Source organism: Macaca thibetana, chromosome 16, assembly GCF_024542745.1.
Source record: "Macaca thibetana thibetana isolate TM-01 chromosome 16, ASM2454274v1, whole genome shotgun sequence".
In the NCBI taxonomy this organism is placed as follows: domain Eukaryota; kingdom Metazoa; phylum Chordata; class Mammalia; order Primates; family Cercopithecidae; genus Macaca; species Macaca thibetana.
The window spans coordinates 70,708,753-70,727,606 of record NC_065593.1 but is presented as its reverse complement, the minus strand read 5'-3'; the positions used below and the strand labels follow the sequence as shown (position 1 = coordinate 70,727,606).

The 18,854-nt window shown below is 37.3% G+C and overlaps 2 protein-coding genes across 3 annotated transcripts in view; both read right to left on the bottom strand.

Moving 5' to 3' along the window:
* ABCA9 (ATP binding cassette subfamily A member 9) overlaps positions 1–13,825 on the bottom strand; it is a 90,106-nt gene extending 76,281 nt beyond the window's left edge. For both annotated transcript variants that reach the window (XM_050765011.1, XM_050765012.1), the window contains exon 1: positions 1,180–13,825. The gene's annotated coding sequence lies outside the window, so the exon portion shown is untranslated. The remainder of the gene's footprint in view (positions 1–1,179) is intronic.
* A 144-nt stretch (positions 13,826–13,969) lies between these two features.
* Positions 13,970–18,854, bottom strand: part of ABCA6 (ATP binding cassette subfamily A member 6) — a 61,793-nt gene continuing 56,908 nt past the window's right edge. Inside the window, exons 37-39 of the mRNA XM_050765018.1 lie at positions 18,088–18,167; positions 16,224–16,279; positions 13,970–16,087 (exon numbers count right to left, since the gene is read on the bottom strand). Of these exons, the coding sequence (XP_050620975.1) occupies positions 15,986–16,087; positions 16,224–16,279; positions 18,088–18,167 (238 nt within the window). The 3' untranslated portion in view covers positions 13,970–15,985. The remainder of the gene's footprint in view (positions 16,088–16,223; positions 16,280–18,087; positions 18,168–18,854) is intronic.

Sequence of the window (18,854 nt, the reverse complement as noted above, 5' to 3'; positions counted from 1 at the left end):
TTCACAGCAGCAATAGAAAGTTAATATGGGGGCAGGTTTGGGGAAAGGGGTCCGAGAGCCTGAGGCCTGAGAACAAGACGGGAAGACATTGTTGGACATTCCTTTTATGACGCACCTCATCAGCATAACAAAGGAGGGCATGGACTTATGGTTAAAAACTGTCCAAAAGTGACCAAAGAGATTCACCAGTGATGCAGATGAGTTCCTGATAATCATGCCATCAGAGCAGGCTGTGATAGCCTGGAAATCCTGACTGAAACCAAACTGCTACATTTCCAACTAAGAAATCAATGCTGTGAAAAACCTCAGTATCTGAAAGGGTTAAATATGGTGCCCACGTGACTACTCTTCTTTCTTTCTGTGAATTAATGTGTGTGCCAGAAAATATTTTCGAATAAAAAACAATTACATAATCCCATTGTCATGAATGTGGTTATTTGTCTCTGAGCGTTAAGACTGATTTTTTTTCCACCACTGAACATCTTGGTGTAAATATCAGAGAAAAAATATACCACCCACTGTAATAATATAAAACATCTAATTAGCTTAAATTGTTCTCAATAGGAAATTGTATAATTTGGAAATAATAAATTGGTTATAAAAAGCCAATCATTTCTCAGTCAGATAAAATTCCTGTTATTCACAGAACAAATTTTTCTAATTTGTTGCACTAGGCAACAAATTAGATCAAAATTTTTTTAAAGTATAATAAATAAGATCAGTGAAAATCTTTCTGTAAGTTTTCTTGATGAAAATATTCTCAAGCCATTTAAAAACAATTCAAAACTCAGAAAATTGTGCAACCTGCAATGCTTACAATTCCTCTGGCAGTAAAATTAAAAACAAAGAAGAGTAAGTAATTCAAATAACTTTGGAAATAGTTCATACTTATAAAGAAGCATCATAATGTTACATTTATTTTTATTTATTCAATAGCCTATTAGATAATGTCGCTGTTTGTCCAAACATGCTTTAGTTATGAGGTAAAAATACAAATTCTTAGTTCTTCAATTGGTTATTTAGTCATACAAAATAAAACAGATGATTTGAAAAGTCAAAATGACTCGTTAATAACTTACTACATTTAATGGTTTCTACGTAAATGTCTGGCATTCCTATTTATAGTCTTACGTTATATTTCTATATGCAAAATAACCACAATTTTAGAGGTTAACTTACTCTCAGGAAAGCTGGAGGAAAAATCTAGAAACACAGTTCATCCATGGGTCTCTGCATGTTCTGGAGAAGAATTCACATTCCTTTTGGGTCACTACTACATCATGCTTTTAATTTCACGTTCATTGTGAATAGTTTCTGTTTTATACTGATTTCCAAGGAGAATTTGGTCTCAGTTCAGCCAGGCTGCCAAAATATCTTCTGCTCACGTGGTGATTTCTTTGCTGTTTTCCATTTCTTTGTTTCCTGCTAGTTCCTCAGCAGGGAGTTTGTCGTTGCAGATGGTTGGCTGGACATATCAAAACATTAGGAACTATTAAACCAAGAAGAATCTAGCCTTTCTCAATCAGTCTTTTCATACAAGGCCCTAATGGGAGAATTGACCCCAACACAATGATTTAAGCAAAGATAAGTGAGAACCTAATCCAGAGAAGAGTAGAGCAGAGCAAAGTGGAAAATACACACACACACACATATATATATGTATAAAGCAATAAAGCAATGTCATTTTTTTCAGGGTAACAAAGGAAACTCTGAGTTTTCGTCTGCACCTCAGTTTCATTGTGTGCATACTAATTATAGCATCTTTCATGGTGCTGAAGCGAGGAGAATCTTTAAAGAAATCTCACATAACAATTATCTGTGTTCCCAAAGCCTCCAGGTTTGTCACTTCTGCAACAGTTCCCATGAAACAAACTACTTTCTCCACCAGTAACTACTGAATTTTAGAATGTCCTGCTTTCCAGTATTGTTAGAGAAACATTTTTAACTGGTAATAGATGCCATTCTGTCTATTTTTGAGCATCTTGTGTAAGTAGAAGAAAAGACTGTTCCAAAATTCTTAAAATTCATGGAGTTTATCTTTGGCTGAAGAGGATGGGGTAAAGGACCACTATCTTTCTGCTTACAGCCAGTAAGTCTGTTAAATTCTTCTGTACTGTAATTTCTTCCTGAACACACAGCTGAAAGGGAAACAATAAATGCATGCAATTCTTAAATCAGCCTCTTATCTGTGTCCCATGGACCATGACAACCAAATGAAATCTTCCTCACCCATTTCCCATTCTCTCAATATTGATGCAATTATATTTATCCTTTTTCTAATTATATGGGATCCAGAATTTGCTCAGCAAGCAGTCTGTGGAAGTAGGCTGAACTCCTGAATCCATGAGACTGTCAAACTTTAAAAAAAAAAAAAAAAAAAAAGACTTCTGATTGTTTCCGTATGTCTACAGAAAAGGTTGGAGGGTTGTATTTTCTGCAGAAAATACAAAATTATCACATTTAATAACATCACCAACATTTTGTGCACAGAGAATATACTTCAGGAATTTTTTTTTTTCCAGTAACTTGTTTCCTAGAAGAACTTTGTACCTAGGTTAGAGCTTATGAGTTCTGGCCCTAGTGGACTTTGACTTTCGGTTCTAAATTCTGTTTTCAATATATTTCCTTCAATGTACCACACTGTAATCTCTGTGGCACTATAACAGAGCAAGCTCCCTCTCATTGATCTTCTTTTTAATATTTTCTAGATTAAATAATATTTATTTACTTTTTTTTTTTTTTTTTTTTGAAACGGAGTCTCCGTCTGTCGCCCAGGCTGGAGTGCAGTGGCGCTATCTCGGCTCAATGGAACCTCCGCCTCCCGGGTTCAAGCGATTCTCCTGCCTCAGCCTCCACAGTAGCTGGGACTACAGGTGCCCGTCACCACAGCCAGCTAATTTTTGTGTATTTTTAGTAGAGACGGGTTTTCACCATTTTGGTTAAGCTGGTCTGGAACTCCTGACCTCAAATGATCCGCCTGCTTTGGTTCCACATAGTGCTGGGATTACAGGCGTGAGCCACTGCGCCCAACCTATTTACTCTTCTAAAGAAGCTTTTGAATCAATTTACCAATTCAAAAATAATCCCATGGAAGTTCAAAAATGAAATGGCACTGATTTTATACCGTAATGTATACATTTTTAGCAAGTACATATAGCATTTATCGTGTCTAAGACATGCTTAAATATTAAAACATTTAATCCACATAATAATCCCAAGACGTAGACATTATTCTAATCACCCCATTTTACGAACCAGAAGGGTGAGGCCCAGGGAGTTATGTAACTTGACCAAATTCACACAGATGGTGAGTAGCGGAAACTAAGTTAAAACTCAGACTATCTGTAGAGTCTATGAGCTCAAATTACAAATGCTATGCTGTCTCATTTGCATATGTCTCTGTTTATTCCATTATTCTTACTATGTGCACATATTTTACAATTTTCCTGGCCTTTTGTTTCATTTATTTTGCAGCAGTATTCTCCAGTGCCAGAAACCTTACAAATTTCATGTGATGTGTTTTGCACCACACTAAAACATTCTTCTTGGAATCCTTGCTGGCTATTTGTAAAGAGGACTTGTCACCCCATGACCTGTGTGCAGCCCTTCTCAACACTGTGCAAAAACAGAAAACTTGGTCAGTAAAGAAGGATGAAGGGGTCCAGCTGCCTGATAAAGAAAGACTGAGAATGTCTGCTTGTTTCCCAGGGGCTTTTATCTTCTTGCTTTCAATTCTTTCTCAGATCCGGCTGCACTGACTGCATGTGAGTTTTATCAGATATCCTCCAAACATTTCTCTTTGTTTTCGCTCGCTCTCTCTGTCTCTCTCTTTCTCTCTCTTTCTTTTTTGGTGGCGTAATCTCCACTCACTGCAAGCTTCACCTCTCAGGTTCACGCCGTTCTCCTGCCTCAGCCTCCCAAGTAGCTGGGACTACAGGCGCCCGCCACCACGCCCTGCTAATTTTTTGTATTTTTAGTAGAGATGGGATTTCACCATGTTAGCTAGGATGGTCTGGATCTCCTGACCTTGTGATCCACCCGCCTTGGCCTCCAAAGTGCTGGGATTACAAGCCTGAGCCACCGCACCTGGCCCTCTTTGTTTCTTAAAAATGTAATAAATTCTACTTGGTCTTGTTTTGTGCTTTTATTTTTGCCTTGAAATATCCTTTGTGTGACATATTCCTGCCCTCCACTTTTATTTGCAATTTGCATTTCTCAGATATATTTTGACAGACTCTTATTACACGCCTGAAGGATGCCCGTTGAAATAGTAAAACTGCATTTCTCTTTTTACCTTATCTGCCAATCTTCTGCTTTCCATGGGCAAGACAGGGAAGGGGACGTAAGTCCTTACGTTACCCAATCCTTTTCTTCCAATCATCTTATTTTACGGTCTCTTTAAATTATGCTTTCCTGTTATTTCCCATGTATCCATTTCTATAGTGACTGTATTTTCTCTGTTCCTTTTTTCAGGTTCCCCTTTTCCTTTTTCCCCACCTGTCATCTATAAAGTTCTGGATCAGTATTTTGTTCTACTAGTGATTGCCCTCAAATGTTAACAAACATATCAGAATCTACACTACTCTAGCAATATAAAAAATCAGCCTATGTCTCTATCCATCTTTCTCCCCTATCTTCCTGTTCCTTATAGGATACACCCGTTAGCATATTTGAACTTAAAACGTTAGTTCTACTCCTTGCTAACTGCAATGCAGGGCAAGTAACTTACCTTGGAGCCCCAATGATTTACGCAGGGAGCTTCAGTTTTCTCATCTGTGAGATCCAGAGGACACAATAATATTTAACAAGGGTTGTTTTAGAATTTAGAAATTTAGGATTGGGGTGGAGGGGAGATGGTAGGGATTAAAGAAAATAACATATGTAAAGTATTGAGTGCAGTACCTTGCAATGAGGGATGACTCACCAAATGTTAGAGACTATACTCTCCACGGCCGTGTCAAAACTGGACATTATAGGTGTTTGTAAATTTTACCAGTCTGATTAATAAAAATTAGTACCACTTTGATAACTTATATTTCCTAGTGTTGTCAAGAATATTTTAATATAATTTTTGGCCATTTGTAAATTTGTTTTACTATAACGAATCTGTTCATTTTCTCCATCTGTATTTTTGTTACTCTGTTATTCTATTATTGTTTTCTGTTTTTGTTTATGCTCTGACTGAAAATGTCTTATATTTCTCACTTTAAAAATAGCATGTTATTGCTTTCTCAGCCAGATATGATGATAAAGTACTTTTGGTACTCGTAAGTTTGAGGTTTTCTGTTTTTCTTGAGTAGACATCTTAGGGTTTTCTCTTTAACTACAAGTGTAGGGAATTTCACGACAGCGTGCTCAGGTATAGTTTTTTGGATTTTGTCCTACATGGCACTTTGTGTTCATTTGTACCAAAATACCACACAGTGGAATTTTGTAAGATAATAGCAAAATTTTTATTGCTATTTCTATTTCTATTGTTGAACTATGCTAATGTGAATGCTCCTTCAAAAAGGATATAAATAAAATGGTTAATAAGAAGTAACAAAAACAGAGATCACATCCAAAGAAAAATAAATATCCAGATGCCAGAAATGAAACAGGAAAACAAAGCTAAAAGGAGATTGCTATTTTAAGCCAGTAAGTTTTAGGGTGTTTTGGCAAAAGCTGATTGACAAACCAGCTAAAATATAACTCATGTGTAAGGATAAAATAGGTATATCTTTATCCCAAAAAACTGAGATTTCTATTTTATGGACGTATCTGAAAGAACTACTAATAAATATCCTCCAAGAAGGAAAAAAGACTGAATCCAGAAAGAAGTAGTTGAATGCTAACAACTAATAAATATAATAGTGAACTAAATAAATATTGATTGTGCAAACTAATGATGATAATGACTAATGTGTGCAGGGGGCAGTGTTAAACACAATGGACAACTCAAGTATCAAACAACAGTTATATGGGAGGAGAGAGCCATGATCAGAACTAAGTTCCCTAAAAATCTTATGGTTTAGGAAGAGGACAAAGATATGATTAACTTTAAAACTGCATTCTTCAATAAGGTAGCCCAGGTGAGTATTTAAATATAATTTTTAATTAATTAAAAATCAAAAAAATTTAAAATTCAATTTCTTCACCTCCAACATGTAAAGAGCTTGGAAGTCATTATTTCCTTTCTTGCCATAAGAAAAAAGCTAAGCAAACTGAAAATCAGTGATGTTTCTTGGACCCATCAGAGACTGAGGTTCCAGGGCAAGCTATAACCCTAAAATCCAGAGAAACAAGTGAATACAGAGAATCACAGCCAAGATCAGCTTACTTGGAGCAGAAGTCACTAGAGCCAGAAATTGGTAGGACGAAATGCATAAATGGTAATTTTGATGAACTGCTGGAGGTCGAGTGTGGCCTGCAGTGGGGGGAGCCATTCCTGGGGTCAGTACCCTTAATGGGCAGAAGCAGGTGGGTGTAACTGGAGGAGGGGAAAACCTGTGGGCGTCAAGGATCCATTCAGCACTAGATCTGGCACCAAAGCAGGGGAGGAGGGTCTGACCTCTCCATTCTTCTATCCTCAATCTGTTGCTGCCACTTTCTGTTGGATTAATCAAACCCAATCGGAATCCAGGCATCAAAGAAGAGAATTGGTGATGCAATACACAGTGGTCAGCTTCTTCTACAAGCGGTGTGTTAGGGAAATAGGGAGTAAAGCCAGCACTAAATCTCTCTACAACAGAGTTGAAATAGTTTAGTTCTTTTTCCATTTTTCTTTTGGTCCCTTCTTTTGTTTTATTCTGATCTTCCATTTTCATATTCATGAATCTGCTCCTAAATGTAATCCTAATAAAACCCAAGTTAATAGCTTCAAAAACAACAATATTATGATATTTTTGCAAACTATGTCCATTTTAATACTTTTAAAACATTTATACTATATCTGATATTGGTTATTCGGTATCTTGTAAACATTTCCATAACACTTAAGAAAACTCAGAGTTTATCAAAAATACAAGTGACTATTTCACCTATTGTTATCTAAAGTGGTTATATATATTGTCATGTTATTCATTTGAGCAAGACAGGAGAATGTATTGCTTGGGTTTTAGAAATAATTTAAATAAATTCAATTATCACTATAAAACAAATTTACATTTATAAAGCAATAATGGTTCCAGAATGAACAAATTATAGGTTATTTATCACAGGTTTGGAAATGTAACTTTTCAGATACAATTATATCTGTAAAATATACAGATAAAATATTTAATTACATAAAATGCTTATATAATTGATAAGAAAAAAATTAAAGCACAAATATAAATGAACAAAAAATACAAAAATTAAAAAATAAAAGGCAGCTCCTGGGCAAGATGGCCAAAAGGGAACAGCCCTGGTCTGCAGCTACTAGTGAGATCAGTGCAGAAGATGGGTGATTTCTGCATTTCCAACCGAGGTACCCGATTCATCTCATTGGGACTAGTTAGACAGTGGGTGCAGCCCACGGAGGGGGAGCAGAAGCAGGGTGGGCCATCACCTCACCCAGGAAGAACAAGGGGTCAAGGAAGTCCCTCCCCTAGCCAAGGGAAGCCGTGAGGGACTATGCCTTGAGGGACGGTGCACTCCAGCCCAGATACTATGCTTTTCTTATGGTCTTCACAACCCACAGACCAGGAGATTCCCTTGGGTGCCTACACCACAAGGGCTCTGAGTTTCAAGCACAAAACTGGGTGGCCGTTTGGGAAGACACTGAGTTAGCTGCAGGAACTTTTTTTGTACCCCGGTGGCACCTGGAATGTCAGTGAGACAGAACCATTCACTCCCCTGGAAAGGGGGCTGAAGCCAGGGAGCCAAGTGGGCTAGCTCAGCAGATCACACCTTCATGGAGCCCAGCAATGTAAGATCCACTAGCTTGAAATTCTCACTGCCAGCACAGCAGTCTGAAGTCGACCTGGGATGCTCAAGCTTGGTGAGGGGAGGGGTGTCCGCCATTACTGAGGCTTGAATAGGTTCCTCTCATAGTGTAAAAAAAGCAGACAGGAAGTTCAAGCTGGGTGGAGCCCATCACAGCTCAGCAAAACCACCATAGCCAGACTGCCTCTCTAGATTCCTCCTCTCTGGGCAGGGCATCTCTGAAAGAAAGGCAGCAGCCCCAGCCAGGGGCTTATAGATAAAACTCCCATCTCCCTGGGACAGAGCACCTGGGGGAAGGGGTGGCTGTGGGCACAGCTTCAGCAGACTTAAAACATTTCTGCCTGCTGGCTCTGAAGAGAGCAGTGGATCTCCCAGCACAGTGCTTGAGCTCTGCTAAGGGACAGATTGCCTCCACAGGTGACACCTGTGCCTCCTGACAGGGAGACCTCTTCCAGCAGGGATTGACAGACACCTCATACAGAAGATCTCCAGTTAACATCTGGCAGGTGCCCCTCTGGGACAAAGCTTCCAGAGGAAGGAGAAGGCAGCAATCTTTGCTGTTCTGCAGCCTCCGCTGGTGATACCCAGGCAAACGGGGTCTGGAGTGGACCCCCAGCAAACTCCAGTAGACCTGCAGAAGAGGGGCCTGACTGTTAGAAGGAAAACTAACAAACAGAAAGCAATAGCATCAATATCAACAAAAAGGATGACCACGCAAAAACTCCATCCAAAGGTCACCAACAGCAAAGACCAAAGGTGGATAAATCCACGAAGATGAGGAAAAACCAGTGCAGAAAGGCTGAAAATTCCAAAAACCAAAATGCCTATTCTCCTCCAAAAAATCAAAACTCCTTGCCAGCAAGGGAACAAAACTGGATAGAGAATGAGTTTGATGAATTGACAGAAGTAGGCTTCAGAAGGTGGGTAATAACAAACTCCTCCGAGCTAAAGGAGCATGTTCTAACCCAATGCAAGAAAGCTAAGAACCTTGCTAAATGGTTAGAGGAATTGCTAACTAGAATAACCAGTTTAGAGAAGAACATAAATGACCTGATGGAGCTGAAAAACACAGCCCAAGAACTTTATGAAGCATACACAAGTATTAATAGTCGAATCGATCAAGTGGGAGAAAGGATATCAAAGGTTGAAGATCAACTTAATGAAATAAAGCATGAAGACAAGATTAGAGAAAAAAGAATGAAAAGGAATGAACACAGTCTCCAAGAAATATGGGACTATGTGAAAAGACCAAACCTACACTTTATTTGTGTACCTGAAAATGACGGGGAGAATGGAACCAAGTTGGAAAACACCCTTTGGGATATTAACCAGGAGAACTTCACCAACCTAGCAAGACAGGCCAACATTCAAATTTAAGAAATACAGAGAACACCACAAAGATACTCTTCAAGAAGATCAACCCCAAGACACATAACTGTCAGATTCACCAAGGTTGAAATAAGGGAAAAAATGTTAAGGGCAGCCAGAGAGAAAGGTCGGTTTACCCACAAAGGGAAGCCTATCAGACTAACAGTGTATCTCTCAGCAGAAATCCTACAAGCCAGAAGAGAGTTGGGGACAATATTCAACATTCTTAAAGAAAATAATTTTCAACCCAGAATTTCATATCCAGCCAAACTGGATTTCATAAGCAAAGGAGAAATAAATCCTTTACAGACAAGCAAATGCTGAGGGATTTTGTCACCACCAGGCCTGCCTTACAAGAGTTCCTGAAGGAAGCACTAAATATGGAAAGGAAAAACTGGTACCAGTCACTGCAAAAACAAATCAAAATGTAAAGATCATCAATGCTATGAAAAAACTGCATCAACTAATGGGCAAAATACCAGCTAGCATCATAATAACAGGATCAAATTCACACATAATAATATTAACCTTAAATGTAAATGGGCTAAATGCCCCCAACTAAAAGACACAGACTGGCAAATTGGATAAAGAGTCAAGACCCATCTCACATGCAAAGACACACATAGGCTCAAAATGAACAGATGGAGGAATATTTACCAAGCAAATGGAAAGCAAAAAAAGAAAAAAAAAATTAGGGGTTGCAATCCTAGTCTCTGATAAAACAGACTTTAAACCAATAAAGATCAAAAGAGACAAAGAAGGGCGTTACATAATGGTAAAGGGATCAATGCAACAAGAAGAGCTAACTATCCTAAACATATATGCATCCAATACAGGAGCACCCAGATTCATAAAGCAAGTCCTTACAGACTTACAAAGAGACTTAGACTCCCACACAATAATAGTGGCAGACTTTAACACTGCATTGTCAATATTAGAAAGATCAACAAGACAGAAAATTAACAAGGATATTCAGGACGGGAACTCAGATCTAGACCAAGTGGTCCTAATAGACATCTACAGAACTCTCCACCTCAAGTCAACAGAATATACATCCTGAGAGCACCACACAGCACTTATTCTAAGCTTGACCACATAATTGGAAGTACAACACTCCTCAGCAAATGCAAAAAATGGAAATCATAACAAACAGTCTTTCAGACCACAGTGCAGTCAACTTAGAACTCAGGATTAAGGAATTCACTCAAAACTGCACAACTACATGGAAACTGAACAACCTGCCCTGAATGATTACTGGCTAAATAACAAAATTAAGGCAGAAATAAATAAGTTCTTTGAAACCAATGAGAACAAAGACACAATGTACCAGAATCTCTGGGACACATCTAAAGCGGTGTTTAGAAGGAAATTTATAGCACTAAATGCCCACAAGAGAAAGCAGGAAAGATCTAAAATTGACACCCTAACATCACAATTAAAAGAACTAGAGAAGCAAGAGCAAACAAATTCAAAAGCCAGCAGAAGACAAGAAATAACTAAGATCAGAGCAAAACTGAAAGAGATAGAGACAGCCTTAAACTCCTGGGCTTAAACAATCCTCCCACCTCAGCCTCCTGGGTAGCTTGGACTACAAGCACATACCACCACACCTAGCTAACTTTCACTTTTTTTTTTTTTTTGGAATTTGTAGTGATAGGGTCTTGCTATGTTGCCCAGGATGGTCTTGAACTCCTGGTCCCAAGTGATCCTCCCACCTCATCTTCCCAAAGCATTAGGATCATAGGTATGAGCCATCATACCTGGCCTCTTTTCTTATTATGCTATAACCAGGTAGTGTGATTTATCACCTGGTTTTCTTAGCTCTTGTGAAGATCTTTTTGTGGACAGTTATTCAAATACATGTTTTTATAGAAGGACAATCAGTAGTAAGAACTATTCTACCGTCTTGCTCCATTCTCTCCTTAACATCATGGTGATTCTTTTATTCAATTTTATTTAATTTCTATATTTTTCTCTATTATACAAATTTTCTTCATTGATCATAAAAATATTTTTATTTTTATAATTTCAACTTTTATTTTAGATTCAGGAGGTACATGTGAAGCTTTGTTACATGAGTATATTGTATGATGCTATGTTCGGGATACTAATGATCTAGTCACACAGATCACACAGACAGTGAGTATAGTAAACAATGATTAGTTTCTCCTTGCCTCCTTCCCTGTCTATTAGTCCCCTGGGGGACTATTGTTGCCATCTTTATGTCCATGAATACTCAATATTTAGCTGCCACTTATAAGTGAGAACATGTGGTATTTGGTTTTCTGTTCCTGCATGACTACACTTAGGATAACGGCTTCTAGTTGTGTCCATGTTGTTGCAAAGGATATGATTTTGTTCCTTTTTATGGCTGAGTATATTTTATGGCTGGGTGTTCCTTTTTATTCCAGGGTATATATGTACTACATTTTATTTATCCAATCCACCACTGATGGGCATCTAGGTTGATTCCATGTCTTTGTTATTGTGAATACTGCTGTGATGAACATATGAGGTCATGTGATTGTTTGGAAATTTATCCATTTACTCTAGGGTTTCTAGTTTGTGTGCATTTTCCTTTGGTCATATACCCAATAATGGGGTTGCTGGGTCAAATGGTAGTTCTATTTTAAGTTCCTTGAGAAATCTCCAACCTCCTTTCCACAGTGGCAGTGTTCCCTTTTCTCCACAGACTTGCTGGTATCTGCTGTATTTTAACTTCTTAATAATAACAATTCTCTCTGGTATAATATGGTATCTCATTGTGGATTTGATTTGCATTTCTCTGATGATTCGCAATGTTGAGCATTTTTCATGTTTGTTGGCTGCTTGTATGTCTTCCTTTGAGAAGGGTCTCTTCACGTTTTTTACCACTTTTTAATGGGATTATTGGTTTTTTGCTTGTTGAAATAAGTTCCTTATAGATTCTTGATGTTAGACCTTTGTCAGATGAATAGGTTATGAATATATTCTCCCGCTCTCTAGGTTGTCTATTTACTCTGTCAATAGTTTCTTTTGCTGTGCAGAAGTTCTTTGGTTTACTCAGGTCTCACTTGTCCATTTTTTGTTTTGTTGCAATTGCTTTTGAGGACTTAGTCATACATTCTTTCCTAAGGCAGATGTCCAGAATGGTGTTTCCTAGGTTTTCTCATAGGATTCTTACAGTTTGAAGTCTTACATTTAAATCTTTGATTCATCTTGAGTTAAATTTTGTATATGGTGAAAGGTGGGGGTCCATTTTTATTATTCTGCATATTGCTAGCCAACTATCCCAGCACCATTTATTAAATAAGGAGTCCTTTCCCAATTGCTTATTTTTGTCTGTTTGTCAAAGAACAGATGGCTATTGGTGTGTGGCTTTATTTCTGCATTCCCTATTCTGTTCCATTGGTCTATATGTCTTTTTTGTACAAGTATCATGCTGTTTTGGTTACTGTAGCCTTATAGTATAGTTTGAAGTCAAGTAATGTGATGCCTCTGGCTTTGTTCTTTTTGCTTATGGTTGTTTTGGTCATTCAGACTTTTTAATATAAATTTTAAAATATTTTTTCTAATTCCATGAAAAATGACGTTAATAGTTTGGTAGAAATAGTGTCAAATCTGTAGATTGCTTTGGGGAGTATGGCCATTTTAACTATATTTATTATTTCAATCCATAAGCATGTTATATTTTTCTGTGTCATCTATGATTTCTTTCAGCAGTGTTTTGTAATTCTCCTTACAGAGATCTTTCACCTCCTTGATTAGATAAGCTAGATATATTCCTTGGTATTTATTTTTTGTGTGGCCATCTATTTGCATACTTTTTATTTCCTTTTCTTGCCTCATTACTCTAGCAAGAACTTCAGTACTATGTTGAACAGGAGTGGTGAAAGTGAGCATCCTTGTCTCGTTCCAGTTGTCAAAGGGAATGGTTCCATCTTTTGCCCATTCAGTATAATGCTGGCTGTGGGTTTGTCATTGATAGCTCCTATTATTTTGAGGTAAGCTCCTTCAATGCCTATTTTGTTGAGGGTTTTTGTCATGAAGGGATGTTGGATTTAATCACAGGCTCTTCCCACACCTAATTATATACTCATATGGTTTTATTTTTAATTCTCTTTATGTGGTAAATCACATTTATTGATTTGTGTATGTTGAACCAAGCTTGTATCCCAGGAATTAAGGCAAGTTAATCATGGTAAACTAAATTATTGATGTGCTGTTAAATTCAGTTTGCTTACATTTTGCTGAGGATATTTGCATCTATATTCATCGGGGATATTGTTCTGTAGTTTTCTTTGTTGTTGTGTCTTTGCCAGGTTCTGGTATTAGGGTGATGCTGGCTTCATAAAGTGAGTTAGGGAGTAGTCCCTCATCTGTGAATTTTTAGAAAAGTTTCAGTAAAATTGCTGAGCTCTTTTTTGTAAGTCTGATAGAATTCAGTTGTGAATCCATTTGGTCTGGGTCTTTTCTTGGTTGGTAGGTTTTTCATTACTGGTTCAATTCTGGAACTTGGTACTGGTCTGCTAGGGTTTCAATTTCTTCCTGGTTGGATCTTGGGAGATTGCATGTTTCCAGGAATTTATCCATTTCCTCTAGATGTTCTAGTTTGTGTGCATAGAGGTATTCATAATAGTCTCAGAGGAGCTTTTGTATTTCTGTGGGATCAGTGGTAATGTTGCCTTTGTCATTTCTGATTGTGCTTATTTGGATCTTCTCTCTTTTTTTTTTTTTTCTTTTTTAGTCTAGCTAGTTGTCTGTCCATCTTGTTTATCCATTCAAAAAACCAATTTTTGGTTTCATTTATTCTTCGTGTGGATTTTTGGGCCTCAATTTTGTTAGTTCTGCACTGATTTTAGTTATTTCTTTTCTTCTGCTAGTTTTAGGGTTTTGTTCTTGTTCTTCTAGTTCCACAAGGTGTTATGTTAGAGTGTTAATTTGACATCTTTCTAACTTTTTAAGTTAGGTATTTAGTGCTATAAACTTCCCTCTTATCACTGTTTTTGCTGCATTCCAGAGATTTTGGTATGTTGTATCTCTGCTTTCATTTATTTCAAAAGATTTTTTTATTTCTGCCTTAATTTCGTCATTTACCCAAAAGTCAATCAGGAGAAAGTTTTTAAATTTCCATGTAATTCCATGATTTGGGGAGATCTTGGTATTGCTTTCTATTTTTATTCCACTGTGTCTGCGAGTATGGTTGGTATGATTTCAACTTTTAAAACTGTATTGAGACTTGCTTTATGTCTGAGCATGTGGTCAATCTTGGAGTATGTTCTGTGTACAGATGAGAAGAATGTGTATTCTGTGGTGATCAGCGGAGTATTCTCTAGATGTCTATTAGGTCCAATTAGTCAAGTGTCAAATTGAAGTCCAAAATTTCTTGTTAGTTTTCTACCTCAATGGTCAGTTTAACACTGTCAATGGGATGTTGAAGTTCCCTACTACTATTGTTTGTCTCACTAAGTCTTTTCATAGGTCTAGAAATCATTGTTTTAAGAATCTGGGTGCTCCAATGTTGACTGCATATATATTTGGGATAATTAACTCTTCTTGTTGAATTGAACCCCTTATCATTATGTACAATATGTGAACACCAAAAAAAATCACAGAAGGAATACTGCTTGGTCTTTGAATTTTTGGGGGGTGATATTCAGAATTAAATAGCTATTTTTAAGGGAAAGAATAAAGTAATATGTTAAACTGACAGATATTTTAAAATTAAATAATATAAAAGATATGTGGAAAATATATAGATATACATACATGCACACACACTTATATAAGGGAGAAATGATTTTAAAATAATATCAAATCCCATAAAACTATTCAAAGATGACAAGGAAAATTAGCACCCCCTGAAAACAATAAGTTAATGTTGTTCAAATACTACTGTGACTCCCTTTATTTTCAAAAGGTATCATGGAACTACTTTTCAATGTGAGTACTTGCCTACTTGTATGTCTAAGGACCTCCCAATACTTGGGAGGTGTTTTTTTTGTTTTGAGACAGAGTCTCGCTCCGTCACCCAGGCTGGAGTACACTGGCACGATCTTGGCTCTCTGCAACCTCCTGGGTTCAAGCAATTCTCCTCCCTCAGCCTCCCGAATAGCTAGGACTACAGGCAAATGCCAACGCCTGGATCATTTTTGTATTTTTATTAGAGACGGGGTTTCACCATATTGGCCAGGCTGGTCTTGAACTCCTGACCTCGTGATCCACCTGCCTTGGCCTCCCAAAGTGCTGGGATTACAGGCGTGAGCCACAGCGCCTGGCCCCATACTTGTGAGTTTTAAAGCAATTTCTGGAACATTTTCAGAAGACTCTTGAGTTGTACTTGCTTATAAAAGAAAACTGGTGTGAAGTAGTCATGCAACTCTTGGCTACTGAATATACCCTTCACATATTTCAGCAAGAGAATGTTTTTAGTAAAAGGTAAAAAAGTCATTTTTTTAAAAATTCTATGTTTATATAGTTTGATTTCCACAATACCCAGTGCCTGACTCTTTGGGTGGCTTTACTAATATTTTGTATTGCCTTTATCACAGGTTTGCTATCACCTCTATGTTTGAGAGGAAGAATAATTTTTAAATTTATGTATTTATTAACTAAATATACAAAATATACCTGATGTTAATTTTAAATGATCTTTAAAATCAAATGTACTACTAATTATTACATAAAACATAAGTTTATAGGACACCAACAAAAAATTACTAGGTTTGAGGTTTTAAGGTTCATCTGAATGAGGGAGAAGTTTCCATCTCATTGTTGTATCAACTTCTTCATCAAAATTTCCCACTTCCTGCTCTTTAGAAAGCTCTAAGAATACCTAATTAGGAGACAAAGAAGAAGGAAAGAAGGAAGAGAGATTATCAAGTTGTTGGTCTTCCAAACGAATAGGAAAATGCATGTTGCTTTCATGTGAAATTTACCAGGATGATACAAAGTCAAACCAGTTGACTTACCTTCTCCAATGTGCACTGAGAGAGGCTGTATTCTTCCAGGTTAAAGTTATGCTTCACTGATGGAAAAAAAAAAAAAAGACTAGTATTAATAGTAGATGCTTACGATTTATTACCAAGAATTTTTTCAAAATCACAAATAATAAAAATGTAAATCATTAATATAAATAGATAAAGTTGAATAAGCAAACACTTGATATAAGGATGAAATAATGAAAGTCACACAGATTTAATGTAAATACATACTATATTAATATTGATGTTATCATTTTCTCATATTATGTTTCAGTAATATTTGTTTTGGTATTGCATGCATACATATTTGGAAGATACATATGTTCTTTGAAGAACTAATCATTGGTCAAAATATTGTTACACATGAGGAAGATCCTATCCCATCCTCTTTAAGAGAACTCGAAACTCCCTTCATCCAGTTCATCTGTTGTATCACCTCTCTGCTGGACTTCCCCACCAAAAAGTCTGTGTGACAGTTGTCACCAGATTCACATATCCATGTGTGCATACTTCACCATTTATACACTAAGAATCTGCTAGGTGTGAGGCACTCGTAGATGCCAGAAATAGAACAGTCAAGAAAATAGACAAATACTCCTGCCTTGATGTCGTTTGCATTTTAGTGGGAGGAATTAGTGACATTAAATACACAAACACTTAAATATATGATAAAGTTAATGATAGTAGCTTTAAAGAAAAATAAAGCTGATTAAAATAAATAGGGAGCACTAGGCACTCTTTTTTGCCAGATAGTCAGAGAAGGCCACAGTAATCAGGTAACAATTGAACCAACGCCTGAAAATGGGAGGAAGGCCTGGATGTTTAGGAAGGAGAATTCCAGGAGGAAGGATAAGCAAGTACAAAGTCCTGAGGCAGGAGCTTACATGTCTGGCAGCATTTAGGAAGAACTAGAAAGTCATCTGTCTAGTGTGGAAGGAACAAAGCAGAGATATACATTATGACATACATTATGTCAAACATAATGAGCCAGGCATTGTTCTAGGTGCTTAAAATATTTACTCATTTAATCCTAACAACCTGGCCAAGTGGGCACTAACAGTATCCATCATTGTAGAGATGAACCATCTAGATATGCAGGGATTGAGTACCTCACCCAACGTCACCCAGCTAGTAAGCAGCAGCCTGGGCTGAGAACCCAGAAAGATGGGCTCTAGAGTTTGAGTTCTTCACCATTATGCTGTGCTGAGAAACTACACCACGATGGTCTGCTGTTGGGAATGATGGGGTCGAAAGCAGAGAAAATGATGACAGGAGAGAGAGTGTGGACAATTTCAATTAGCAAGAGGAGTTACACACCATCCAGGGGACGGTCGAAGTTATCATTCAAATAGGAAGGCCAAATACACGTGCACAGACACAAGGAGGTTGATGGATGGATGGAAACATTCTCTGTTGCTTCTATTTTATTAGTGAAATACAAAGCAAGGGCATCTACTGAGGGAGAAAAGTGGGAAGGAGGTGGATATGTAAGGAAAGAAAGGGAGTAAAGTAATAATTTGGGACACTTGGTGTGAATGGATTATATATATGTAGGCAAAGCAGGCCACACACAGGGGCTTTTAGGGTGGGATGCCATGGCTTCACAGTAAGAACAGTCAAGCATGTGTGTTTCCTGCAGCTTCAGTCCCTGCACTGGAGATTAACCTCTTTTCATAGAGTCAGATTAACCTAAATTGGGGTTAAATCACACCATTACCTACCATTAGGATTCTTAAAAATCATGCCCTACGGGCCTGTTTTAAAAAATTGTTACCCAATTAGCTTCCATTAAATTATTATTTTAGTGTGAGTTAATTCTTCAAAAGATTTATTTGAATATGGTCACTCTTACCTGCCTCTAATTTGTGAAAGGCCTGCGATAGAGGGTAAACGTCTGCCACTGGCAGCTTATAGGTTAACAAGGAGGAATACCTGAAAATAGGAAGATGTCGTATTCAATTCTGAGTTTCAAGGGGAGAAAATGAGCATCAGAATAAATATGGATATTACCAACAATTTTCTTCTTAAAATAAAAGTAATGCAAATTAATGTATGGCTTAAATATGAAATCACAGCATTGTTTTGAAATGATTTTTGGTATCTGGCTGTTGCAGACAGCTCTCCTGGTAATAATTCAGCATAATTATATATGTGCTCAGCTTATGCAAAACCTTTGCTTGTTGAAAATCTGGTATTCTGAACTATTCCCTCTGATTATTTCAAATTAGGTTGGCAATTAACCCAAAATAAGTGTTCATCTTTGTCATCAGAAAGCTAATTCATTGTTTTGTTTTTTTTAATGAATGAATTTTTTTCTTTATTTCTTACATTTCCAGCAATTTGCATTACATTTACAATGGAAAATATAAACATTTAAACAAAAGTAAATTCAGGACTATTTTGTAAAACCATAAATAGTGGCAAATCTTGGAGATGGAGGTTGATATTGGCAAAAGATCTGTAGGGAAGACATATTTACTTTGAAGGCTTTCTAGGCCCTAGGGCCATCCAGAAGTAAGGAAATCGATAGAGCTGGGGCTGCCAATCAAAAAACCTCAGAATCTCCTTGATTCCCCCTCCTCCCAGAAGTCTAACTTGTAAAGAACAACATGAGGTTGG